The sequence below is a fragment of the Python bivittatus genome, unplaced genomic scaffold, assembly GCF_059951505.1.
Source record: "Python bivittatus isolate LINGU-HERP-01145 unplaced genomic scaffold, Pbiv_v1 ctg000530_np1212, whole genome shotgun sequence".
NCBI lineage: Eukaryota > Metazoa > Chordata > Lepidosauria > Squamata > Pythonidae > Python > Python bivittatus.
The window spans coordinates 4,340,319-4,368,265 of NW_028277085.1; the positions used below are offsets into that span (position 1 = coordinate 4,340,319).

General features: G+C 43.1%; 1 protein-coding gene across 3 annotated transcripts; it reads right to left on the bottom strand.

Moving 5' to 3' along the window:
* Positions 1 to 23: 23 nt before the first annotated feature.
* STRA6 (signaling receptor and transporter of retinol STRA6) lies at positions 24 to 27,947 on the bottom strand. 3 transcript variants are annotated; one of them, XM_015888404.3, is made up of 18 exons: positions 27,581 to 27,947; positions 20,417 to 20,546; positions 17,947 to 18,025; positions 16,055 to 16,140; positions 14,398 to 14,537; positions 13,290 to 13,456; positions 12,112 to 12,237; positions 8,142 to 8,209; positions 7,954 to 8,030; positions 7,486 to 7,547; positions 7,231 to 7,408; positions 5,617 to 5,692; positions 5,313 to 5,446; positions 4,140 to 4,257; positions 3,702 to 3,803; positions 2,115 to 2,278; positions 1,503 to 1,637; positions 24 to 897 (listed from the first exon to the last, which is right to left on the bottom strand). In XM_015888404.3, the coding sequence occupies exons 2-18, from the start codon at positions 20,515 to 20,517 to the stop codon at positions 719 to 721; spliced, it is 1,992 nt and encodes a 663-aa protein (XP_015743890.2). In that variant the 5' UTR covers positions 20,518 to 20,546; positions 27,581 to 27,947; the 3' UTR covers positions 24 to 718. The 3 variants fall into 3 exon arrangements, with proteins under 3 accessions (XP_015743890.2, XP_007430158.2, XP_088004539.1); XM_007430096.3 differs by having other exon boundaries at positions 24 to 900; XM_088148413.1 differs by lacking the exon at positions 27,581 to 27,947 and having other exon boundaries at positions 24 to 900; positions 20,417 to 20,947.

Sequence of the window (27,947 nt, forward strand, 5' to 3'; positions counted from 1 at the left end):
CCAGCCCCCTGTTCTTCCCCATATTTATAATCCAACACTTTTAATTCCATGGAGAAATCGCAATGGTCCTGTTAAACATCCAGACAGTTTGGAACAGTGTATGTGGGAATTTAAAAGACTAAGATATGACAGTTTGTTCAATGCATTTATATAAATTCTCCCTCTCACACCCCACCCACCCCTAACATTCAAAAGGAACCCATTACTCACATTTGCAAAACCCTCAAATCCCCATTTTGTGGACTGCTCCAGTTTCTGTTCTGCTTTTAACCCAGACGTCTAAACCTACAGCATTGGCTTCCTTTCTTCCTAAAAGTGAGCCCCCAAGATTTAGGATGTGCCATTCACTTCAGGAGGCCTGGAAACTTGAGAAATTTGAAGGGCAACAATGCCAGATTTCTCATATCAAAAAAGAGGAGGGCATGCACTAAGGACCATCTTGTCACAGAGAGAGAAAGACCAGCGTTGGGTCAATTCAGATACTTGCTTGTTTTTCATGCCCATCAAGGACTGTTTGCCCCGGGGTGGGGTGGGGAAAGGAAGGGAGGGCCACTAAGCCTCTGTTGTCTTCTAAGTCTATAAACAGGTCAGGATATATGCATAGGCCTGAAAGAGGCATGGGAAGAAGTTGAAGAACCCCAGAAGAAAACTCATCATGGCATCCTTCCATCCTCCACTGATGGAAGTCCACTGCTTCCAAGAATGCTTGCTAGTTCCATCAAGGCTTTGTGATGCTGGCTTTCGTCCCATTAACTGTAGCATCCACAAGAGCCCCTTTTCGGTAGGGCAGCAAAGAAGGGTTGTTGATGAGGGTGTATGCCAGGCCCCATCGGACCCGGTTCTGTTGGCCCTTTGATGCTCTGGGTGCTGAATTCATGGTCTTCATGAGCTTGATTCCTGCTGAGAAAAGAATCGGATCAAAATGGAGGCCTTAAAAGTTTGGGGGTCAGCTTGAAGATAATCAGATAAAAGGCATTTGGAGGGAGCAGGGAGTGGGTGGGTATAATCTAGCTGATGGGTTTCTTTCGTGCAATCTGATGCCGGTTTTAAAAAGAAAACTCTAAGTTAGAGAAAGAAGACTTTTAGAGGAGGATACAAATGTAAAAGAGAAATAGAGAGGAAAGGAAGGGAATTAATTTTTTTGGACTCATTTCCCTGGAGTGTTTAATATATAAGACTATTTCAGGGTTCCCCCCCCCTCCATTTAACCTCTCCCTGTATCTGGGTCCTATACGGGCAGGGGATTCCACAGGGTGAAGTAAAAAAAGTCAAGATGGCTGCTGCAACTGGGTGATCGAAGTGCTGCCATCTTGATTTTTTTGACCCTCCCTGCAGACACCCCTATGTCTGCTACTGGCACAGCAAGGCAGAGGGGAAAGCTTGGGGTGGCTTTGGCAAACGTTGGTCCATATGATACATTTTTCTCCACCTCCAGAGCAATTTGCTTCTTGCAGCTTTCCACTTATTCTGCTCCTGGGATTGGCTCTCTGCTAACCGCTTACCTTCTGCATCTCTGGGCGGGAGGCGCTGCATCTTTTGGGGGCCAGGCTGATGGAGAAGCAAGAGGCAAAAGGCTCTCATTACTGGGTGCGATTGGCTGACCTCAATTTTCAAATAATGGCAATAAGTACGGTAGCCTGGAAGAAAGAGAGGGGGGTGGAAGGTGTGGAAGAGTGGGGAGAGGATAAAATTGCAGCATGTTAGAGCAGACATGTACAAAGACATGACAGATGAGAAGACAAAGGTGTGGGTCTCTTGTGTGGGTCTCAAGTCAAGTCTGTTTTGTGTTTCTCCAGGAACCACCCTTAAGGCTGTCCTTAGAGTTGAAAAAAGGTTTTATGAGGAGTGAAATTAATGCCCGTGTAGTCTGCTTGAACGGAGATGTCCCATGGTATCCTAAGCAGTGGTTTGCTCAACCTGGATTTGCTGAATCACCCCCAGTTGGCTGGGCTCCCATAAACCACACTAGATGGGTCTACATGTTGCATTGGGTCGAAGCCAGACAAATCTGCATGGGCTTCGCATGACGTGTGAACAGAGCACTAGGCATCATGAACAAGAGGGAAGGATGCAGCCAGGGCAAAAGGGGCTGGTTGGGGTCTTCTGTTCCTCACCTGGATCAAAGCCCTCGACACCACGGCTCAGGAGACTCCCATCCAGCTGGCAGAAATGAAGGATGTTATAAAGCACAGACACCACCATTCTCCAGACCCCTGCCAATAACCCCAGGAGCACGTTGATTGGGAAAAACATGTATGTCACAACGTAAAGGGCTCGCCTGCGTAAGAGGGAAGCAGAGACGGTCATGAGTAAAGCACACGCACTTACATACAGAACTTGCTGCAGCCATATAATAATACATTAAACCTTAAGGCAACATCAATTCCAGTTATTACTCCCCATATTTCATAATTTCCTGTTGACTTAAATATTTTAAGTTGGTGGAAACCTTTAAAGAACGTCACTGGGGTTGCATCCAAAGCTTTCAAGGGCTGTGTTTGGCCTCGTAGCCCCAACTGTACGTCTCCTGTGAGTTCCTCGGTCTTTAAGCAAATCAGTGTGCAGCCCGGTGTTCTATTGAAAGCCCAAATGAATCTGTGAAGGACCCAATGGCTGAGCTGTGTTGAAGCCAGACCAGAACTTTGCTCCTCTAGCAAAGAACCATTGGATTTTATCAGATCTGGGAACCCAGTAGCTGAAAGCAAATCAGGGGAGGTGTGGTGGTCCTACCAATTATGCTTACATAACAGGACTCATCCAGTTTCTTCAGTAACTGAACCACAGGCTAACCAGCAGCCTGACTTCTCATAACCTGCTAAGTCACAAAAAAAGTTAACCACGGGTAGTATGTTGTGGAAATGCAGTTGATATCTTTGGAGCTAGGCTGAGTATAAGCAGGTTGTGGGAATAATCCAGCTTGTCCCACCAAGACAAACATTTTCCTGATGTAGTTACAAAAAAGGCAAATGCGATCCTAGGTTGCGTCAACAGAAATATAACGTCAGGATGAAGGGAACTTATTGTTCTCCATTTTATGATAAGCGGTCTGGAAGAAAAAATTTAGGAGGGATAGTTAGAGGCATTAAGTGTATTTAGCTTGGAAAAGAGACAATTGTAATGAGACTTGATATCTGTCTTCAAGTATCTGAATGGATGAAGGTAGAAAATGGGCCAAACTGTTCAGAGCTGGTCCAGAAGATAGGACCCAAAAGAAGGGCCTTACATTACAAGGATGTAAATTTTGGTTGGACATCAGAAGAATTTGTGAATGGTATGAACTGTTCAACAATGGAACAAGTGACTCAGGAGATGGTGGACTCTGTTGGTTGGAGCTGTATAAAGAGAGGCTGGATGGCCATCTATCAAGGAAGTTGTAGTATGGCATGGAGGGGATTAGAGCAGATGATCTGCAAGATCTTTTCCAACTCTTCTTTTCTGTTGTTCTTAAATGTGGCATATGTCCCAAAAAGTTTAGAAACACCTATCAGCCACATAGGTGGGCAGATGTTGCCAGTCTGAGTGGGCAGTTCTGGACTTGGTCATCAGGCTAGTCCAACATGGGCATAATTGATGCCTTTCCCCCCCATTCTTTTATTATCCTTTGATGCAGAATTCCAGCACTGGGTAGGGATTTCAGCTGGATGATCACCAGAGTTCTTTTCAACTTTGATATTCTATGATGGATGGTTTTCAATAATCACCTGTTGGTCAGCTCTCTGGGAAGATGGTCCCGCTCCAGAAAGTAGTAATGAGCCAGCAGGTTCTGGGCAATCACTGAAACTCCCAAGGTCAACCAGAAGGGCCTAGACAAAACCAAAATCATCCAACCAGATGAATGAATGTCCAATTTTGCTTAAAGTACATTTGCACTGCAAGCAACCATTTGGAGATGCAGTAGTTATTCTAATCATCACATTAGGAGCTAATGTAATGTTGGGGAAATGGGAAATGATTGCTGTCTTAAGTCTGCAGCTACATAAAGAAACATTACAGAAATACAGCTAAGCTTGGTAGTCTTTAGTTCAGGAAGAGATGGGTGGATAGTTCAATAGATAGGTTGGGACCTCTTAAATTTCATAGGAGCCTGGTTGGCAGATGGATCATGTTACTTCCAAAACTTGATCCCGTGGAACACTTACCACATGTTCGCCACAATTTTGAAAAGATGCATATTGGTGCCTGACTGCAGTGGGACAGCTATCAGGAAAGTGAAACTCACGATGCAAATGAAGAAGACAACGTGTTGGATGAGCAGAGCTAGGATAGAGACAAAAATGCCCACTGGGTTGCAAGGAAGATCACAGATGGAAATCAGTTCTGACATTTGAGCCACCATCACCTCTTCCCACCTGTACCTTTTCATTCTTTGGCCCAATTTGGAGGATTGCCCAGAAGGTGGAGTATGAGGCCAGGTAAACAGTAAAGACTCCCTCAAGTCAAGCTTGACTCCTGGTGACCATAAGGACATGTCCATGCAGTTTTCTTGGCAATGGTATGGATGTAGTTTGTCAACTTCTCAATCTAACTTATGATCCTGAGATTTCCTAGGAGTCTTCTAACCAAGGGCTAACCAGGGTTAACCAGGCTTTGTTTCTTAGTCTGGACTTGCTACTCCACCTTCTTGCATGATTGGATAAGGTACCAGATAATTCTTCCCCTGTAACATCCTGCCTTAATAATAATGAACTTATTCTCCCCAAATCCTCAGGTAGTCAAAGTGGGGCCAACCACACACAAAGAACCTTAAGATTTGTGGAATTAGTAGCCCCTTTAGAAAACTCCAAGTAGGGAGTAGATGAGGAAGGGCTTAAAAAGAGAAGGACTGAGCTCAATGCTCAATGGGCACAGGATGCCGGCTGGGAGTAGTAAGGGAAAGGAATGGACTCGAGTACCTGGGAAAAAGGGCATGGCAGGCAGTAGTTCTACCTGTCCTTCTCTCAGCCCTTTGAGGTAGGTATGGTCAGGAAACAGGAGTCACTAGGACTCTTGGCATGGACTTTTATGGGTTGAGGGTTCTATAACAGAAACTTGAAAGTCTGCCAAAACCTCTCTTTACTTCAACTTATACCTAACCAATCAAGGTAGAGTTGTTCTAAGTTTCTTTCTCAAGGTTTTTACTTTCCCAGGACTCAGATATCTTTTTTCTAATGGCTCAACATTCTTCTGATATTCTATCACATCCCCATCGCAACTTTTCCTTGCAAAACTCATGAGTTCATTGCTTAGCCATTCTCCTTTTTTAACCAGCCCCTTTGAAATCTTGCTTCCCTTTACTCCCACCCACCAAGGTGTGATTAGTGCTCCTCAGTTACCTAGGCAGGCAAAGGATATCTGGAAACCCGCAAAATACATCCAGCATATGAGAGACTGCTGGGAAGGCTGGAGTTTACAGGAACGATAAAAAACATTTTTAACTGCCCCTCGGTAGAGACACTGGAGATTAGTCCTGAAACACAGGAAGAACATGTGATCAAGTGAAATATGATAAAATGGTCCTTAACAGAAGGAGGAGGAGGAGGAACAGGAACAACAGTTCTCCAATCCTTGTTTTAAGAGTCATCTTTTAGCAGCTGCTCCAGAGGGTTCAGGGCACTGAACATTGGGAAAAGCCCTCACCTGTGGTTTCTCAGGGACTTCATTAACATGCAGAAGGTCAACAGGCAGGAGAAGACCAGGGAAGAGATGAAGCACACTGCAAAACAGGAATGGGCAGACGAGGATCCATACAAAGGCTGCAAGATTCCCAAAGGGCAAGATCCAAACAAAATACACCCAAATCTCAGACAGGGTCAGGCCTAGCAACAGAACACTGCAAAAGAGGTGCTAGTCTGTCTAAATCTGATCCATAGCAGCTATAGGTTCTACATACTTTCTCTAAATACATGCTTCTATTTTTTTTGTTTCAGAACCTGTAGAGTTATCTTCTTCAACATCTTTCTGCCCACCAGCATCTGCCCAGTGTGGCAGCTGCTTTACATTGTCCAACGGTAGGGCTGGCCTCCTGACTGTAATTTACATATAGGTTTGTTGTTATATGGTATCAGCTGTGCTGTCTTTATAACCCCCCCTTTTTTAAAAAAATATTGTAATGCATTGATAGTCTGCCCAAAGGGGAACACAGATATCACCTTCTGTGGTCCTTTAGAAGAGGCACCTGCTCTTTGCAAGAATGCTCCCTCTATTCTAGGGGCTGAGAAGGAGAACCAGAATATTATGACAAGGAAGGGCTTAGCTTAGCTGGAGGTAACAGAGACAGCAGGATAGCTGTGTGAAATTGGCTTTGATGCCTCCTTCCTTGTGCTACCAGACCATCTGTTCTACGCCCCTGGATCTCAGAAGTCTTGGTGAGCACAAACATCAGCAGAGCTCTCAGTTGCATTTCTGCCCTATTTGTTTCTTAGAATCAGCCACCACTTTTAGTGTTTCCTGATCACATTTTTTAAACATCCCACATGTCTAAGATCTTAACATTCCAGGAAGTTTTACAGACCATGAAACATCCGTGAAATTATTCCACTTTCTCCACTGATTGGTAAAGAGTGTCTTGGCTCCTAGGTTCAGTTCACCCTCAGCCCAGAGCCCTGTTTAAGGCTTGGATATTTAAAGTCCCACCTTTCTCATGAAGAAACATATGTTAAATATTAAGGATATAGGAAACTGCAATTCAAACCTTTGATTTGAAGGCAATTTTACTGAGTCACCCACCCCTTCGAATTGAATTGCAGAATCAGACTGCTGAATCAAATTGCAACAGAATCAATCTGATGAACCCAAGGGGTTTGTGTGCCTGCTAAGAGATTTGGAGAGTCGGTGGACTTTTGTGCTTGCGTGCAACTTTTTAAAAAGTTTGAATCAGATCTCCAGGTCACATTTGTTCAGTTTAGTGATCCAAACTGACACTCTGAATCAAACTGACTTGACTTGTCAAACGGAACTGTTGAACTGCACATTCAGAATGGATCTTGGGGGATCCTTGAAGAATTACTAAAGATATGTTTTCCCACTAAGTTGGGTTCATCCTTAAAAAATATAGTTTGCTGAGGGAGGTGAGGCAATCATGAATAAGCATTTGTCATTGCTGCTTGCATAGATGAATTCCTTCTAAGCAGATGTCATATCACTCTGCTCTATTTTCAGTTCCCTTGATTCTGGACCATAAACTTCTTCATTCTAGCTGCATCTGGCCAAGTGCTGAAATGGACGCTGTTGTCCAGGGTTGAAGAAACATACCTTCCAGTGACCAGATGTAGTGCTTAGCTGTTGCCACCTCTTTGTCTCCGGGGATATTGGCAGGTTTTTCGGAGGGGATTATGCCAAACTGGACAAAGAGGGCTGTCATTTCTTTTGTCATCCCAGATCTTATGATCTGGATGTTGGGGATGAATGATGCAAGCAGAAGAAGAGCCACCTGCAAACCAGGAGAACACAGATGAGGCTGGTCCTACCACAGGTGGACAGTTCAGAGGAAACTCTGATGTCAGTTACCTGGTAGACAGCTATCACAGCCATGGCTAGAGAGAGGGCCAGCTTCAGTGGGATCTGGAAGCCTGCAATCACAAAGCCATAGGTACATATCAAGACGCATGTCCTGATTGGTAGAACATCAGCCAATGGTCTTTCAGAGATTGGCTAGCTAAATTTTGCCTGTTGGGGGTGTGGCTGGGGTTACTGAGAGTTGAAGCACAGCACACCCAGAAGACAAATTAGTTCAATACATGGATTGTGTTGAAAAGCAAGCACATAATGAGAGAAAGAGAAAGTCAAAGAGATACAGAACTTCTTAGCAATTCCTTGCTTCAGGTGGGAGTCTTGAAGATGCAGAGGGTCTGTTCTGGAGATCTTTCCAAAACAACCACCAAAACAGAGAGGCGGTAAAAAAAATAAGCCAGCCTTAGCCCTTCCAACATCTCCTAAGAAGCTACTGAAAAAGAATATATATTTTTAATGTAGTACCTTCCTGGGGTGTGTATACAAATGAACGCAGGTAAGATTGGAGGCTTGAAAGCCAGCTGGGCTTCGCTCGACTGGTGCTGAAAAAGAAAGTTCAGAGGGGGCTGGTAGAAATGCAAAGCTGCTCCTCACCAGCCCCTGCACATGCTTTTGGGACTGCCTAGCTCTTGGGGGTCAGATTTAGGTCTCACCTTTTCTTTGGTGTTCTTTTAGCCAGGATACACTTCAGATACTCTTGATAATAGCTACTCCCTGGAATCTTCAAGCAAACAAGGAAACAGTAAAGCATAGCTCCTTCAGCAAGAGCACTCTGTGCAAGTCTGAACACTCAGGATGAGATTCCAATAATTTGGGGGCTTAATTAAATCCATGAAATCAATCCCCTTCCCTCCCAGATTTTGCCCAATCCCCTCCCCTCTATGCAGCTTTCTAAAGAAAGTACTGTAGTTAAGGATGCTGGTTGCAAAATAGGAGGTTGCTATTCCACATTGACAAGGTTCCCTAACACATTATCCTAGGCTAAAAAATGGATTGGTAATTTGGGATTAGGTAGTTATGGGAATCCACGACTACCTTAGCATGTTGTGTTAGGCCACTCTTAGGCCAACATATGGTTTTGTTGCTTGGGCATACAGGTAGTCCTTGACTTATGACCATTCATTTAACAACTGTTCAAAGTTACCACAGTGCTGAAAAAAGTGACTTATGACTGGTCCTTGCACTTACAACTGTCTCAGCATCCCCACAGTCACATGATCAAAATTTGGGCACTGGGCAACCAGCGTGTATTTACGATAGTTGCAGCATCCTGGGATCATGTGATCGTCATTTGCAACCTTCCCAGGGGGCTTCCAACAAGCAAGTCAATGAGGAAGGCTGGATTTGCTTAATGACCAGGTGATTTGCTTAACAACTGCAGTGATTCACTTAACAACTGCAGCAAAAAAGGTAATAAAATTATGCACAACTCACTTAACGACTGCATCAATTAATGACAGAAGTTCTGGTCCCAATTGTGGTCATAAGTTGAGGACTACCTGTACGGTAGCGCATTATGGGAACACAACTATTGTGTATTGTTAACCCAGATTTGTTTATTTTTGGTTTATTATATTTATATACTGCCAAAATCTGAATCAATTCCTGACAGTTTTGGGCTTAACAGGCTGTGTGAACCTAGCTACTGAACATGTAGGTATTCTAAGCCATCATGTGGCTTGTTTCTTTTTGGTTTAGCATGACGTACAAGCCCAGCATTTGCAGTTTGTAAAGCATGTTTAACAAGATTTCAAGACCTAGATAAAAGACCTAGAAACCTTGAATGTAACTTTTGAGACCCTCCTTAATTGCTACCAAATTGCCATTAAAATAGCAAAATAGATCAATCATTGGCTTTGAACTGTGTCTCATGAATTTCTTTTAATTTTACTTACTTTTGAACACTAAAAGGGCAAACAAATTTTGTCTGCTGCTTTGAAAAAGTTGCACAACCTGGTTAAAACAAACCAGGGCTTAGTGTGACAGGTAAAGCCAAACACCCCCACTCCCCAATGGAACACAGTCACTGCTGCTCGCTGTCAGGCTGCGGGTTATCTAGCCAGTTCGGTCCACCCAGTTCACCTGAATCAGTAGTTCCGTTTTTTCTAAATTACGTCTCAGCCCCTGGCCTTCCACACAAAATTAATTAAAAGGTATGATTTTTACAGATTGTAGCAAACCTCACAGCTGAAGCACTTATTTTGCACCAGTTGCCACAGCCCAGTTCCAGAGCTGCACCTCCTGCATTCTCTCTGTGCTTTTTTAGAAAGAAAAAAAGAAAGAAAGAAAGAGAGAGAGAGAGAGAGAGAGAGAGAGAGAGAGAGAGGTTTGATTCGTGCCCCCCATTAAAAATGTCTCGCATAATCTCCATCTGCCCTGCGAGTCACGCTAACAGTTGCAAAGGTGCTAATTACATGGCCGCGCAGATGCCCAGCTACATCTGGTGTGAAAGAAGAGGAACAGCGCCGTCACTGCAGCCCATTCCGAGCGTTGCGAGGAAAAGAGAGAATTGGATTCACAATGAGAAAAAATATTCCTTCCTTTTATCTCAGGGCTGTATAAACGGTTGGCTTTGACAAAACCTGAATACCCCACGCAGATTTCAGGACTAAGGCCTCAAGCATTCATCTCACTGTTCTTGGTTGGCAAAGAAGAGATTTCTTTCGGAACAGTCCGAGAGGATTACAACACCGTTACTCCAACAAGCCGCTTTCCATACAACTATACAATAAAGCATCAGTTCTCCTCTGAAGAAGGGGCATTAAGACTCAAATCTTCTTGTGCTAAGGGGTTTGGGTGACACGAATAAATAAATTAGAGGTCATTATAAAATGGAGGATTTAAAATCTCAGCTCTCTTCCTACACTGCCCCAACACTTCGGCTGTAGTTCATCGTCAGTTTGTCGTGCAGGTAGAGAAGAATGCGGTTCTGGTGTAGAGGGTCTTGGGAGGGTTGGATGAAAGTGGCAGATGGTTAAAAATAAAATGTCGCGGGACGTATTCATGCCACAAATCTATTAAAGGCTACTCAGCCGTTAGTCTCAGTGAATCCAATGCCTCTTACTCCCAGGGAAGGCACTTTTAATGGGTCCAGGCTGTGGTGCTCATGGTGGGTGGAGCTGAAATCAGTGGAGGGTGGAGCCAGGTCCCAAGGGGGAGGAGATATTCATTCTTCTGACTTCCTTTTTCTTGTTCCAACTCTCCTCTTTCTTTTCTCTCGTTCTCCTTCTGACACCCTCTCCTTTTTTCCCAGCAGTGGGGTTGTCAGGAAAGAGGTCTTGCTTTTAACAAAGATCTGAACTGATCCCTTGCAAAGGACTTTTGAAATGGATATGAGACTCAGAAGTGCCCTATGGGTCTCAGGTTCCTTTGCATCAGTGCCAACTTTGACATCTATCTGCAAGCTGTCTTTAAGCTAATTTTCTACTCCTCAACCACCAAAAATTTGAGGACTGCACAGGGCCTTGGATTCAGTCTCCAAAAGGTATGTCAAAGGGCCAAGGAGCACACTTGTAGTGCCTGTCCCCAACTCTTTAAAGCAACCATGTCCTTTCCCAAGATCAAGCAGACTCTTTACAGCTGCCATATAATCCCAGGAAATCGTGTGGCTTCTTTAAGGTATTGTAGATAGCTGCTACATTTGTGCTTCAAAGCATTTTTTAGAGATCAAAATTCTATTATATTCTCTGTAGGAAACATGAAAAACTGCCCTGCACTCAAAGGGGTCTGTCCATTTCACTCCATCAGTTCAATGTACTGTCCGGTCAGTAAGCCAATATGAGTGGAGCACACCCAAACAAAACAGCAATTAAGGGCTCCAAATTTAAGCAGTCCTTGCTGCATCATGATGGATCTGAGAGCAGGCAGAAAACAAAATTTTTCATTAAAAGATACATATCCATGTGATGCCCATTAATATGGCATCTTGAGGACTGCCAAGCTGGCTAAACTCCACTCTGCATTTTCCCTGACACACAAGATTTGAATCTGATCCAAGCTAAGGCTGATATTTACAATATTTCATCTCATTTGTACCTGCCTTGTAAAGGAAACCATGGGCGGTTGGAAGCACAGCACTCATTAGATCAGCCCACCTACTCAAGACACTGATCGCTGTAGGCTTCCTTGGACCATCACCTCCCCTAAAACATTGCATAAGAGACCTTTACTCCACTTCATCTATTCTTCCTATATCAGGTAAAAGAATGAGAGAGCTGGAACAACCCGTTACATATAACTGAAGTGGGAGGGAGGGAAAGTAAGCAAAAAAAGAAAGTAAATAATTTCAACTTTTGTCTCTTCTGCTGCTTGGTGAAGGGAGAGAGTAAGCAGAGAAAAATAGAAATAGGAAGATAGAGTTGGTATGTTTCGGATCCCTTCCATCAAGCAATGATGGCCCACAGAGGACGTGGGTCTTCTCTGTTGTGGCCCTGGTATATATTTACTGTATCATCGCTGTTTCTTTTTGATCTGTTGATCTCACTATCATCTATAAAATAATTATTCAAAACAGAAAAACCCTCTACTAGATCAATGGGGGGAAATGAAAGCCAGTGGCCTCTTCTTGTCGGAGCTGAGGTTGCATCCTTTCGGGCTTGAGAGGGCAATGTCAAGAAAGGTTACCTTTTCCGCCACCATCTTGGTGTTCTCTCTGAAGCTCTCGACCAGTTTCATAGGATACCAAAGGCTCAGCACGGCAAGGCACAGAATGATAGGAAGGTAAGAAAGCAGGGAATAGTATCTATAAATCTGAAAAGGAATGAGAGAGAAGAAAATAAAATAAAGAGGATACCACTGAGGGTTAATGAGATGAATTGTATCTCCGCCATGATCTCCCAACAGCTAATAATTACACAAGGCACTTGGATGTTTCCAGACCTAGGGGTGGTGGTGTGTTGACCAGAAATTGCTTCCAGAGCAATGCACTGGTGGATGAATTTAAAGAGGGAGTTGGTCTCCCTTGCTAAGTCCTCTGTGAATTGCTTTGAGATGCAAAATCACAAGTAAAGAGAGCTGATTAATTGCTCTCCATCCCTTCCTCAAATCCTCTGGCACTCAGAGGGGGTGTTCTTGGCTTCTTCCTTCTTATGCCTTTGGAGGGACTCAAAATATGCTTTCCTCTTAATTACAAGCTGTGCAAATAATTGCTTTCTGCCATCATTCCTGGATACTGAGAACATAGTCCTTGAGAAATCCAGATATTTTGTTGCTCCCTTAAGTCAAAGCACCTGCTCTGTCCAGTGTACAGATAATAAATAATTCCTGGTCTCAAAGCAACATGGGGAGAACTCCATGACATATTTCTTCCTGAGAACTAGCTCCCCACTTAGCCCCTTCCTCATTCTTGTGGGACACATCCTCAACTCTAGCCTGCAGTGGTTGAGTCCTAAGATCTACCTAACTGAATCAGGCAAACATAAGTGATAAACAGCCATCTGTTTAAACATCTTCTGAAGTATCATGTTCAAAAGAGGCATGCAACTATGGCCCCAGATCAATGCCCCCCAATTCTAAGTGTGGCTCTCAGAGCTTCTCCAGAAGTTATCTCCAGGTTGTCCTTCTGAATGTAATAAAGGGAGAAATGGCTTTACTTGGGGAGTTACTATTAACTGTATTGAATTAATATTTTTTAATTCTTTGGCCCAACCCCATTTTTTTAAATCCAAAATTTGGGTCCCAAACTGCTCTGGAACCTTAATATATTCTATGGGCAGAAAGTCTTCAGGCTTCAAACAAGAGAGCTACTCCCTTAACTGGCTCCCACCCAGTCTCTCTCAGTCCGCCTCCTTCTCTCCCTTTACCTTGGGTGATTGAGGACATTCCACCTTCTGCCAGATATAGAGCACACAGTGGCACCAGGACAGCAGACAGCCAAGGAGGTATCCAACTCTGTGTTGGACTGTAGCACATGCAAGTAAGGGATAGTAGAAGGCAGGATAATAGAGTAAAGCCAGCATCTTCCAGTACTCTAGAGGAGATCAAAGGGAAGAGAAGAGCAAAAGTTAAGAGCCCAGGTATTTCTGCAGAAGGCTATGCTGACAGCATGCTGATCAAAGCCACTGGGGGGGATTCTCATGACCCTCTGCTAAAGGGGCTTCATCAGATTTCCCACATGAGACAACTCATGGGAAAATTACTTGCACAAAGATGACTGTTGGCCCACAGACCTTGAAGTGGCCCTCTCTGTAGGTGGAACAAGGAAACTACTCCTTGCAGCAGATGCAGAAGGCAGAAATGACAGGCTTTCTTCTGAACCCTTTGGCTATTCCTCCTGCTGGTAGCTGAAATGGCTTTTAAAAACCAGAGCTGGACCAATTTGTAGAGCTCATTCAGCTGAACCGTGGTGGAGGAAGGGAGTATCTATTTTTCAGGGCCATTCTGCCATCAAATGCCAATTGGCATGGGTCAAAAGCAAGGTAGATGACTTGTTTTCATGCCCACTTGTGGTGGGAGGAAGCCAATTTCTAATGTTTTTCTGAAGGAAGAGATGAATGATTGGATTAGACACAACCACAACTCTTAGTTAAGATATGATATGTTAGGAAGAAGCAGATCTTAGCCTCATGTCAGAAGCATCAGTATGGCTGTTGTGAAAAGGGAGATGTGACCTCATTCAGCAGAGCTCATATTTTGTTCTCCATATGCTTCCTCTACAGATGACAAATTCAATGCACCTTGGAGGCCATGAAGGTCTTCAAAAAATTTAACTGCCCACTTTTTAAAAAAAAAGATGATTATGGCCCTTATTTTCTATCTACTTTGGTGCTATTGAAATATCTTTGGCCACAGCTCCCATACTTCTTAGCTAGCAAGGCTAACCTGAAAGATGGAAGATGTGATCCAATGCATTGAAGATGCCTGTTCAGAAAAGACTCCCCCATTGTCATACGGGCAACCTTTTGAGATTACCTCGATTCTGTATTGAGGAGTCAGAGATGAAAGGCAGGGGGTTATTATCCAGCATCAGCACACATAACGAAGAGAAGAGGATGCCAAAAACTGCAATGACCAATCCTTTGTTCTGCACGTCTTCCAAGAAATTCACAGGGCTGGGCCAGCAGACAAACAGAATGGTAGGGATTAAAGAAAGCAAAACAAAAATTGACCTCTACAAATAGAATGCCTCTGCAGGAAACCTTTGAAAATATATACTTCAAAGTTGCAAGACCCACAAGGCAAAAGTGCATGTCCACTTCCTCAATACAGTATTTGGCTTTGAGAAAGATGGAGATGAATTCATGTAGCCAAAAGGTATGCATGTCCAACTGTGTATCTATAGATGGGAGCAAAGGGGGGACAAACTGTGTCATGATGTCATCCTGCAAAGGCCATTAGTTACGTACTGCAACAGATGTGGGGATGAACTTGCAAGAGTTCTATGAGGATGTCTTTGTCAGCAGGTCAGAATCTGGGCATTGCTGCAGTTTCCTCTGGACACAACTGCAAATATATGCCCTTGATGTGTGAATGCAGTTGGGCTGAATTAGTTGGTTGATTAAATAGCAATTCTATCTGCAGGAAGCAACATTTTAAGAAGTCGGACAATTTGTCTTATAAGGTAGACAACAGGGAGGTTCAGAAAAGATCATTCCATCACCAGCTATCCCATTTGTTCTTCATAATAGGAGATGCCAAGGATTAAACTTTGTATGCAAAGTGTATGTTTTGATTGATTGACTCTCTCATATGAAACAGAGGAACATAGGAAATTCTCTTGAATCTGCTCAGACTGTTTCCCCATCTAATACTGTTTTGTCTTTTCTGACTATCCTGTCTTCTTAATCAAGGGCAAACTTTTGGAAAGATTTCAGAGACTGTTGACCTAGAGTCCACCCCATTTCAAACAGAGCCCACAGCACCCCCAGAATATAAATCTACACCCATTTCAGACTTTGAAAACAAATCTCCCACAGCTTCATCAATTAATCTAAGCCTTCAAAAGGCTCTAAATCTTCAGGAATCGACAAGTGCCTTTCAAAAACCAGAGCCAGCATTCAGATGAAGTGAAGTTATTGAAACATCAGGTCCTACCATCTTTCTGAAGGTCTCAACTGACTGTGCACTTTTGTTGAAGCAACAGCTCTGGTGGTCTGCACCAGTGTTTCTCAACCTTCAGTACCTTAAGATGTGTGGACCTCAACTCCCAGAATTCCCCAGCCAACACTGATGTACACTCCTGAGATTTCTGTGATTTGTCAGACACAACTTGAGGCTGCTTCATCCCTGGCCATGTTTCAGACATATGAAACCTGGATAGTAGTTGATAATAGTTTAAGCAGGATTTTGGGTGCCTGTTTCCCATCCTCTTGCTACAGAAGATGTCAAAGATTGAGCCTTGGACCCAGGGCTGGGAATCTGGTGCAGGCTTGATGTTTCTAACAATATCTCCCATGCATCTCAGCCTACTAGCAATAAAAGAAGTTGCAGAGCCAACTGTTTGCTAGATCTCTAAGTGGCGTTATCCATTATGTTGAATTTCTAGTTCAGCATTTCCTAACCTTGGCAATTTTAAGACGCATGGACTTCAGTTTCCAGAATTCCCCACCCAGCATGAACTAGTTAGTACCTCAACAGTCCGGGTGCTCCATTCCAACAATTTGGGTAGAGTTTCTTCCTTTTCACCAACAGTGAGAGAATCAAGAATATGACTAGCTGGAAGAAAAGAGAATGTATTCCTTATGTTTATTAAAACAAATTTATCCCACTTTTCTTAGATTATGGAAAAGGAAGACAAAATATATTGCATTTCTAAAGTCCTCCATCTAGCTAGTGACCCACATCAACAGATATAGTGACTTATATCTGCTGATTGGGCCGAGGTATGTCTCAGGCCATTGGCTGAGAAGTGGTAGATGTGGAAAATTGCTGAGGTTCCCATGACTCTCCCCTGTGAAAAAGATGGGGGTGTTATCACTTTAATTTCTCAAAATCTTCTCAGCATAGTGACTCTGGGCAGCATTAAGAGAATAGACTTTAGATCTAGCCTTGCAGATTGCCATCAAGAAAGAAAAAAAGGAGATCTAGCTTTGCAGAAGATCTCCCCAGACCTGGAGCTGTTTAGACATGCCCTCAAACCATATCTGGTCAGGACCGTGCTCTTCTAATTAATTGATTGATTGATTGATTGAATGAATGAATGAATGTATATAGCACCATCAATGTGTGAACTACTATTGGGGTACTGTTTCAGTTTAAATGAATGATAATGACTTTCCATGACCTCATACCCTCATTTGAAGTTTATTTTTATGGGTTAGATTTTATTTCAATTATAAATTGTTCCGGATGCCCCATTGTGGCCAAGATCACTTTAAAATATTAAAATGTTTCGTAACCAGGCCAGATCTTCGACGAGGCAATCTGCCATCCTGCATGCTGTGATTTTGCAGTGTTTAAAACACAGTCCTAAACTTTCGCAAAACTGTAAACTGTATCTGTCCACACTCCTTTTTTAATTGAACATTTCAGCAGCTGTCAGGAAGGGATATTAAAAGGGGGGGGGGAACCCCGCAACTTCACTACTCATAAAACATTGGCAGCCGCTCCTTTCAGCTCACAGTGGGGAGATAGTTGTTATGGCAACTCAAACAAAGCAAGCAAACGAAACTTTTCAACAGCCAAATTTTGCGGAAGAAATGCGGAACGGTTAACTCTTGCACGATCTGGGCCTGGCCTACTTCACAGGGCTGTTGTGAAATAAAAAAATAAGAAGGGGTGGCGGTGGGAACAGTGGAAAGAACCCAGATGTGTTAGCCAGACAGAAAAATGGAATAAACATGTGGACTGTCACAACAGCTAACCTTGGCTTATGTTGAAAAGGCTAACGAAATTTAGACCTGGTTCACATTTGGGTGACAGGCCACCAGGAAATGCCAGGAATTTGGTTTGAAAAAGCATTCATTCATTCATTCATTCATTCATTCATTCATTCATTCATTCATTCATTCCTGGGGTTTACATGAAGTGGGTTCTTACGTCCTTAAATTAATACTTATTTGGATAGGTTCACCAAACACAGGAAAGCCCCAAATGAGGTCTAATTTTTTCCCTTGGATAAATAATCAAGGAAGGTATTTGCAACTACAGTATAGTATCAAATTAATAGTCTACTGTATTCCAGTGTTTTTCAACCTTGGCAGCCTGAGGATGTGTGGACTTCAACTCCCAGAATTCCCCAGCCAGCATGGCTGGCTGGGGAATTCTGGGAGTTGGTCCACACATCTTCAAGTGGCCAAGGTTGAGAAACACCGCTCTGTTTCATGGATCCGTAGATCATCAATTCTATAGATCATCAATCAGATTAATAAATGTTGCATAAGATGAAGGAACAACCATTTGGGGTACTGCTCCTCTTTCTATATCTCACAGTTCCCGCTCCTGTTTCATCTTCCCTATTTGAGAAGCGGCCCGTGAAGTCTAAAAACTCATTTGCAAACTCATTTTTTCTAAAATACTTACTGAAATTGGAGCCATGCAGGAATGATAGAGATCGAATGGGATGGTAAGTTGGCAATCGGGGATAACATCTGGAGCCATGCTGCAAGAAAGAATCAGAATCATTTGAAAGCACATCTCCTTCAGAAAACAACATTTTGAGAGCTGTAAAATATAACCCAATGTCCCCCAGCTAAGGGAAAAATTCTGCATTTGATATCATTGCCTTCGGAAGAAAAAAAACTATCTTATCTCATTAACCAAGGAAGGGGGGAAAATGTCACAGTGCACAGAGATTTTTTTCAGTTCCTCACAAGATAGGGGCTTAAGGGTAGAATTTAGATAGGTCATATTTATAGAAAACATATAAAATTAAAAGGAATAATTTTAAGAAAGCATCCAGAAGCACCGTAAGCCAAAAAGCTTGACTGGGAACAGAGATTAAAAGCTTTAATATGCATCATGTGGTTAGCTGGATTTGAGAAGATGGAATACCATGGAAATGTAATTGAAGGCGCTTATTAAAATGAATCAAAACAGGCAGAAGATTTTCTAATTCAGGACTGCTTTTGTAGCATCATGATAATTTAAAAAGAAGTGGGTTTTAAAGGTTAACAGTCTTTCTCCTGTTAAAATCCAGCAAGAACTAGCTTTCCAGAGAACACTTACAATAGGATGCTGGTTTATCAGCCTTGAGAGAACACAGTCCAGCTCTTTGTATGACTTTTCAACAAGTCTGAGGTGACCAAGTTTAATGTGGTATAAAGTTACAACCATTGAAGTAAGCTTCGGAATCAAACAGCTCGCCTCTGTTGATAGATTGTCTTTCTGCAGAATCAGGAGGAGAATAGCTTTCCTGCAGCCCCTCCATCGCTCTCAGAATATATTCAGAATGACTGGGAGGATTTTCCCAAGTGGTTTGGAGGGCCCTTAGGGGGAAATGTCTGGGGAAGCGGGGTTGGGGGGGGAGAAGGAACTCTGATACACAAATGGGGGTGTGTTTGCCCATTCAATTCTTCCCTAAGTAAAGGCTGAAGAGTGAAGCTGGAGGCAAAGCACGAAACAAGCAAAAATCCAGGATGGAAAAGGAGCTAAAAACATAGGACCAGTCAATTGTTCAGAAAGATTGTATTGCTCAACTAGGGCAGGAAGGCTTTTGAAACTCTTTCTGGCCCAGAAGGATCCAATGTCCAGCCTGAGTGGCAAGAATCAAATCAGGGAGTTGAGGTCCTTCATTAAGAAGTTTCTTCCTACAGTTCAGTGGTTTGACACAGGAGGGGAGCAAGTTACACAGAAAGGAATCCCGTTGTTTGTAATACCATGTTGGAAGGTGTTCGGGTCCAGTATGTGGGATGATGACTGGGGTGGGGAGAAGGTGTCCCACGTGAGCCTGTGAGGATCATTGCAAAGCCAATTCAGAGTGAGGGTAACAGCAGAAAGTAATGACCGGCATGTAGAAAGCACTGAGTGATGACATTGGACACTAGCAGGCAACTTATAGGTCAGGAGGAAATGAGATGGAGAGGAATTGTTCAACCGTGGACCAGAAGTCAGGACAAGAAACAATAGGTTTACATTAGAAGGAAGAAGATGGGGTTGGACATTGGGAAAAATTCATTCAACAACAGAACAGCCTTGGGAGGTTGTGAATTGTCCTTCCTTGGAAGAGTTTAAACAAGGATTGGATAAGATGCTGTAATAATGGATTCCCTCAATGGGCAGGGGGTTGGACTAGATCAGTGTTTCTCAAGCTTGGCAACTTGAAGACGTGTGGACTTCAACTCCCAGAATTCCCCAGCCAGCCATGCTGGCTGCGGAATTCTGGGAGTTGAAGTCCACACGTCTTCAAGTTGCCAAGCTTGAGAAACACTGGACTCGATGACTCTCAAAGTGACTCCCAACAGATGGCATCAAACTTTCCTCTGTGTTTTGCACCCCTGAGTCAAAGCCAGGGAAGTTAAGGATGTTTCAATTCAGTCTTGACTGCTTGTGCATCATTAATCCGACTTCAAGGCAGAATTGGGGAGTTCTATTAGAACTTCTGATTTTTAATCCCGTCTAAGTGCTAACTACTCAGCTAAATACGGATAGAGTCACGCCTCCCCCCCCCCATCTTAAATGCATAGATTGCTTTGACAGGCATGAGGCATAAAGCTCATAATTTGCCAGTATGAACCACTAAATATTCATGGCTTGATTTCCATAAGTACTACAAAGCTTTTCCTAACCGCTATCAAACCCGGGGAGACGCTATTGCACGCCGTCTGAGAAAGACATCTAAACCACTTGACCAGCCCACTCGTAAATGTCAAACTTTGTTTCAAACAATGCACAATATTGCACACCAATATTCTCCAGCCCTGGATTATTCTACTATTTGACAGTGACATTCACAAACCCTTTGCAGAGAGGAACTTTTAGGAACAATTGTAGGCTCTAGATAGAAAAGTGAGGCAGAGATTAAACTTGAGAAACAAGTAGCATTTATACTTACTCATTGGGGTTTCCTATTGGTTCGTATATGTACCAATTATCTTCATCAGCCAAGTTGCTGTTGAGGTCCAAATCATCTTTTAACAGCTCTTGTGAAGACATCTCCTTTTTTCCTTCCCAGCCAATCAAATCTAAAGAATATTTTAAAAACAAGATCTGTTCTGAGCTAGAGATCCAAATATTAGTCCTGGAGCTGATACACTTCGGCAGCCAAATTAAAAACCTGGCGTGCTTGTTGGTATTTCAGCACAAGCGACCCGTTTTCCTTCTCTCATTTAAGCGGCTTTTCCATGCTTTTTTCCCCAAAGAACTTTAACCAAAGTGGCTTCATCCTGTTTCAGCAGTAGATGAGAACAAAGGAGGAACAGAGGCTGGCGGTTAAAAAAAAAAAAACCCACATACACACACACACCACACAACAAAAATCAACTAAACGTCCTCACTCATGAAAGGCTGGGCTGTGCCCAGAACAAGGAGATTAAACAAACTAAAGACTTGTTTAACTTGGTTTCTCCCCATCCACAATGTGCTTAATAGTCAGCTGTGAATTCCCGTTTGAAGTCATCCGGATTTTGTAAAAGGATGTGGCCCAAAAGTTGAACAATAACAATGAGGTAGGCTGGTTTGCATGCAGACTCAGTCTAACAAGCTGAAAGATTCTGGGAAATCATTTTTGCTTCTTACCCCTATTTGAATGGGTGCTCTTTTTTTTTTTTGCAAAAAATCCAAGAGAAATACTACTTCAAAATAAAGCTGGATCCCCCAGCCAAAAATTTAGTGTGGTCTTCCCGATACTTTGAAAAGCCCCATTGTTTGATCTGAGAACCTGTGTAGCAAAATATTAAAAAGAGGTTGCTCTGCCTCAGGGAAACCCTGGTATGCATCCAATATTTAGCTATAAAATTAATAGGGTGATAATCTGGCTGCCTCTCTCTAATTGACAGGGATCTTGGTCAGAGAAGAGAGGAGATCATTGTAGAAAACTTCTTAAGCTCTTTGGAGAAAAGGTGGGGTGTTAAAGGATGGAATAAATAAAACTGGCTTTTCATATCATGCTAAGCAGTTTTGCTTCAACTGTAGCTGGTTGAATAAGCTGCAGTTAAATGGTGATGAACCACAGACTAAGCCAACACCAAAGAAACCACATTATGGCTTAGTGGGATGAATGAAGCCCACCCAGATCCTGGCTCATTGAGAAAACTGTGCCAAGAAAATGGACTCCAATGCTGAAGGATATTCCCCGTTAATAGTAAGACGCTGCATAAGAGCTTTATCTGCTTGTAACCCAAATCAAAAAATTGGGTTAGATGGGCCGGTGAAGAAGCCGGCCCATGTGTTCCTCTGCTTAGCTAAATCCCTGAATCTCGGGAAGATTTGTTTTGCTGTCCCACTTCCGGTTCACTCAACACCAACCCCGAGGTTGGGATAACCCTGTTGCTAAGCTGCAACACAATGGGACAGTTACAAGTTTTCTAATCCATCCAGAGCTGCGGTTAACTGGGCCTACACAGTATTCCATTGCTAATTCAGAATCAGAAGAGACTTCCATCACGGATACAGAGCCAAATCTTTGGAAGGCTATCTTCCAAAGAATCAACTTCTTTACTTGGTGAGCAGAAGTCAGACCCTATTTTGTTGAGCTGATTAAGCCACCGTGGAATCTTGAAGAAACCATAGTTGGTTGTAACTGTGGTTTGCTGGACAAGCCCTCCAACGGCTGGTTTACACAGGGGAATGTTGAGCAAGTGAGTTGATGGCATAGTGCTGCTGTCTCCCAATGTCTTCTGTTAATCCCATGAGACCTGTGGAGCCCACTGGAAATTGTAAACTCCCAAAGGGTGGTCAGGATGAAAGGCAGAACACACCCCATGCCTTGCTGTGTGGGAGGGGAAGATTTGCCCTCCGTTGCAGTGTGGCGTTTAAGATCCACCTTGGGTTTACCCTAAACCTGATCTCTTTGCTCCTCTGCCTGACCTTTGCCGGGAAAAGCAAATGCTTTGATGGGGACGCGGCAAGGGAAGAGATTGATGACTCCAATAAATATTATTCATTTCCCACTCTCTATCACTCCCCGGAGAATGTTTTGCCTCTCGCCAAAATAAATAGAGCAAGAGAGCATCGGGAAGGTCGAGGGGATGGGGGAACTGAAAATTGAGCGTACAGCATGTGGCTTTTAATAAAAATGATAAGAGATCAGTCTTCGGAAGAGGTTTGGAATTCGGTGAGTGGGAGGTGATCTCATTCGACTGAGATTTGCTCGGAGTTGCCATGGGAAGGAAACGTGGCTGAGTTAGGAATGAGATCAACCGAGGTGGCACCCAGGAAATTCATTTGAGGCAGACCAGATGATGTTCTCCATAATATTTTCTCCAGGGCCCATGTGATATTATCCTCCCTGTACAACTTGTTACTTCTTCCTGTGCTGGGACCCTTCCTTTCACATGCCTTTCTGTAATGGGTTTATTTCAGCTAAAATACTCCTCCAGTCATGCCATAGCCAAAGAGGGCTGAGCACATCGAATTTTGTCGAAGGCTTTCACGGCCGGCATACGATGGCTGGTGTGGGTCTTCCGGGCTGGAAGATGAAGATGCTGGTCACAGGTGCTGGCGAAACGTTAGGAAACAAAACTTCAAGAACACGGCCACACAGCCCGGAAGACCCACACCAGACATCGAATTTTATTTTTTTCTTTATTTCTGCAGTCTAGGTGCGGCTCCATTCTGCATGGTCAACTTCTTGCTTTAAAACAATGACAACACAACACATACACACACAGAACCACCAGACCGTCCAATGCAACCATCCTGGTTTAGGCACATTGGATTCCACACGGGCAGGCCGTGTTCAAGCTTTCCATCTCAGTATGGATTGTCTGAGCAGGCTGGAAGTGGAAAAAGTTGGAGAAGGTCTCCTATTTTACAGAGGGCAGGGCTCTCCTTGAAGACCTCTTCAATCCAAGATTGACTAGGGGGAAACAACTGAGAACAGAGTGGGGAATCTGGAGTAGCCTGGTTGTTGAAACCACCCTCAACAGAAGATTACCTGCTCCCTCTTCCTATAGGATGAGATGGACTCTACTTCTGTTTCAATTATTATTTCTAAATACATGCTGGCATCTTTATCTTAAAAGATACTATTTTTATAGAAATTTCCCTCTTCTGCCCTTTTTCTTGGGCGGGGGGAGGGGGAACAAGCTTGTGCCTTCATGCCAGTGATATTACCATAAACTGGAAGCCCTTATGCTGGGAGGGTGCAAAGGAGGTTTTCTTGAGGGCTGATTGCAATCAAGAGGGCCATAGAATTCTCTAGGACCTGTCAACATCTTTCATCAACTGAATCATCAGATCCAGCAGATTCAAAGCAGGAATGTTCGCTGTCTCCTAATCACCAATCAGCACTTTCATTTACTTATTATATCTGATCCAACGATCTCAAGGCATGTAGATGGTGCCGCCTGGTCTATTTTACACTCCTGTCCCATTTAGCTCATCCTAAGGAAGGGGGAAATCACTGGGGGACCCAATGTTTCTTAGGAAAGTTCATATATGATTGATCTGTATCTGCTGTATAAGAAGTTGGAAGTCATTCTTGTTGTAATTTTTCCTTTCTTCCCTTTTTTTAAATTTTCATCACTTGTGTATTCCTTCTTTATTTCTAACTCTCTTGTTTTCTACTTTTTGATTATTGGTTCTTGTTTGCTTTTATTGGTACGCTTTTTATAACTTAATAAAGTTCTTATAAAAAAAAGGAAGGGTCATAAATGAGCCGGAATGTGAACCACTTTATTCACTGGTTCTCCTTTTTTTTTTTCCTCCTCAAGGAGAGCTAAATTTTTAGCCTCGCCCTTGATGTATTCTACCAGGAGTTCCCGTCCCAAGACCTGTGAGAGAGAAGCTCTTGATCAGCAGGGAGCCCAACCCCACCGTTTTCAAAACAACTTTGCATGGTGAGGTTTCATGACGGCTCTTAAAATGCCCTTTGCTTCATCCTGGTGGGGTCACTTCCGGCCAGAGCTGTTTGTACAGGTGTCAACTAACAGCAAGGCAGCTGCAAATGTGTGAGATTGCAACAAGGCTTCACGAATTCCACCAGCATCAGAGTTCAAAGGAATCAGGCTGATCGTTATCTTCTGCTTGCAAGCCTTCTAGTATTCCATGATCCTTCCCCACCTGGCTGATTCAGGGAGGACAACCCACAGTCTCCTTAACAGGAGGCAGACTAAAGAAGGAGGAACTACAAATGGAGGTCTAGGTAAAGGAGCCAAAATATACCCACAAACTGAGTTGGCTAATCATGCAGAGCTGTAATGTGGATGCTTGGTTATGGGTTAGCCTTGGCATGATAATGGGAGAACTCAGCCCACCGTGGCTTTTAAGTCGTGGGTTATAGGTTGAGCATGACACACGGTTCATGCTGCAATGGCTTGTTCAACAGGCCGTGGTTTAGTATTATGGATGAACCTACAGATTTGGACCTCACACTGCTGTAAGTCATTAAGTGATGGTTTGATGATGACTTAGAATGAAGCATGAATGCAGCTGTTGGGGTTTGTAGATAACAGTTTATGGCTGAGTCCAAGATACAATCACACCTAATTGTGGCATATTTAAAAGACCTGGCTGAATTAAATATGGTTTCATGCAGTGGGTGAAGTGGATGTACAGCTCTCCAGTAAGTTTCTAAGCTGGCTTATGCAAGATCAACATCTGCATATTCAGCCAAACTGTAATAATAAATCAGTAGCAAAACCATCTATTAAAAAAACATATTTTTTTTCATCCTGCCGCACCAGTCTCTCTGGAGGATGAGATTCCATGAAGAGCGGGGCCACCACTGAGAGAGCCCTGTCTGCTCATCCCCTCAGTTACTGATGGTACCTGGCAGTGAAAGGAATTTTGGCCAGTTGTTGCCAGATGTTGGCTCTTTCTCGACAATGCTTAACATATTTACAACTTCACTGTCTAAGGGACCCCTTGAACTAGTTCCCAGCATACAGTAACTCATATCATGGTTGGTTTGCTTTTGCTTCAGCATCTTACGGAAACCCAGTCACACTGGTAAACCATGATTACTGTCTGATGTGAAGGATGAACCTGGCCAATGTTTAAACTACAGCTTAGCAATATGTGAACTCAACTATCATTTCATAATCAGCCTATCCAGTTATCCCATCTTAAAAGTGATACTCCTGAAGGCACCATCCCTTAGAGCATTGTTTCTCAACCTCAGCAACTTTAAGAGGTATGGACTGCAACTCCCAGAATTCCCCCAGCCAGCATGGTGGCTGGGGGAATTCTGGGAGTTGCAGTCCATACCTCTTAAAGTTGCTGAGGTTGAGAAACAGCGCCTCCGAGAGATCTGGTTTTTGGGCATATCCAAAAAAGCATTCTTCTACCTCCCTCTCAGATATGAAATCACCCACCTTCAGAACTCGACTGCCCCACTGTCTTTATTTTTTGGAGAGCAGTTCAGACAAACCATTTCAGGTAGTTTGTTAGCTATTTGGAGCCATTTTGGGGGATGGAAAAAGGCTAGCGGGGAGGGTATAATTTTGTTCCAACGGCAAACAAAACTTCTTGGAAATCATTTTCTTGCTCTTCCTCAAGATCTCCTGCTCGTTCTTTAGCAAGAAAAACATCCGTGGTTATTGAACTCTGTCGTGACTTGCAACGTTTAGGCCCTGATATTAAAGGACATCTCATGCTTGAAGGAGATCAAAGGATGGGATGGGGAGAAAGATTTCTTAGTCTTCTCTAAAGAGGTCAATAAGCCACCAATTGCGCACCGAGAAATAAATCACAGCCTTCCCACCGTGATTGAGGTTTAATCAACCCTAGTGGAGGTCTCTTTGGGAGGGGTTAGACTCACCCCATTCCCAGGAACTGGGAGGTTTCCTGAGAAACAGCTGAAGGACTCAATGCTTCATTGTGATTTTTAATAGTCTCAGCAAGAGCTTTTGAGTCAACTGAAGCTGGAGTCATTACAAGTGTAACTTGAGAGGGCCAAAAAGGAAAAACTCAGGCAACATGACGTTTTTCCTTGATCCACGGGGGCAGGGAGAAAGAAGGTTAGGACCAACAAGAGTCTCCCAAATAGCTAGCAAAGATTCAAGGGCCCTTTGTGAGAGAGGAAGATCTGCTCATTCAGATTGCGAACCTTGGATGGACCCACATGAAGGCCGTGCCTGGCCACGATTTCATTTATCACTTCTTAAAAGAGCTATAAAAATCTTGATCGATAACTGCACAGTTTCAGAGCCAAGATGGAAGGTCTGTTTTTTAAAAGTCACTGTATAATTCACTTCAAACGAGTTAGCAAATGTGACCTGTAGGGATCATAAATTGTTCTTTTTATTAAAAAGAAAAAGCAATCAAAGCCATGTTACAATTAGATGCCTCATTTGCTCTGAAGTCAGGGTAATTAAGGTTTTTGGTTTTTTTTAGTGCCAACTGCCTCTTGATGAAACACCTTTTTCACCTCCTCTGTTGCAAGAAGCTTTCCTGCCCCCTTGGAAATTTTTTGCCTCCCGAGACAACAATGCAGGCTAAGCAAAATGGCTGTAATGTTGGCAAAGTATAAAATGAAACAAAACAACGCACCCGTCTTTTCAGCTGCTTGTAGATTTAACTTAAGCACCTCTATTAAACTGATGGAAATAGGTTGGGAATTGGCAAGATGAGGACTCCCTTGTGATCATTAAAAAAAAAAGTCTTGGGGGAAAAAAGCTATACAATCACCACCTTTCTTCTTGTTAAGAATTTTGTACCTAAAAAACCTTGCTGGGGATGGAGGGGTGATTACTCTTGATTTATTTCCTGCGTAGAAAAAGTCTTTCTTAATAGGAAAGAATTCCTGTAATACTTCCTCTTGCTAATTAACAAAGACACATTCTAAGGAGGATTTGGGGGGAAGAAAAAAAACCGTGCTCCTTTTATTTAATTTATTTAATTTGGCTCACCACGAATGGTGCTTCCCTAAGACAGACAGCCAACTTTCTTTGTCCATCTGGGCAAAAATTCAACATTTAAAATGATACGGTTCGGCCGAGATGGTGGTAGGGTTTTATAATTTATTTTTCAAAGGCAACTGCTTCAGTAATTGATAGGCCAAAGGTTATTGGCAAAGGAAACAATGGAAGAAAAGCTTGGAAAAGTAGAACATTACCTTGAGCCGTGTAAGATTTCCAAAGTCTGAGCAGGCTGACCACCAGACAAACACACAAATTCCAAATCAAAAGAAAAGACCAACTTCTCCACAGCAGGTAGGCAAAAACTCTGATCAAAACGCTCCAGGTTGTCTAAAGACGCAAGCAACGCCAATCTGTAGATACAATCTTTTCCTCTGGCAATTGTATCACCACCTACACACCTCAGAGGGTTCCCCGGCGAGATGTTATCCCAGGACTTAATTGTCTAGGGGTGAGAAATGAACTTTGAAAACTCCAGCTGAAGCAGCTGGCCCCAGAGCTTCCTAAATCCAACCAGAAGACTCCAGACAGAGATGTGACCCAGCCTTGAAACTTAAAGGTAAA

Coding starts and splice junctions, on each gene's coding strand:
- STRA6 (XM_007430096.3), bottom strand. CDS start 20,517: ATGTCTTCACAAGAGCTGTTAAAAGATGATTTGGACCTCAACAGCAAC. Junction 5,693..7,230: donor CTACATCTGGTCACTGGAAG/GTATGTTTCTTC, acceptor CCTGTTTTGCAG/TGTGCTTCATCTCTTCCCTG. Junction 5,447..5,616: donor AAGTCCCTGAGAAACCACAG/GTGAGGGCTTTT, acceptor CCTGTGTTTCAG/GACTAATCTCCAGTGTCTCT.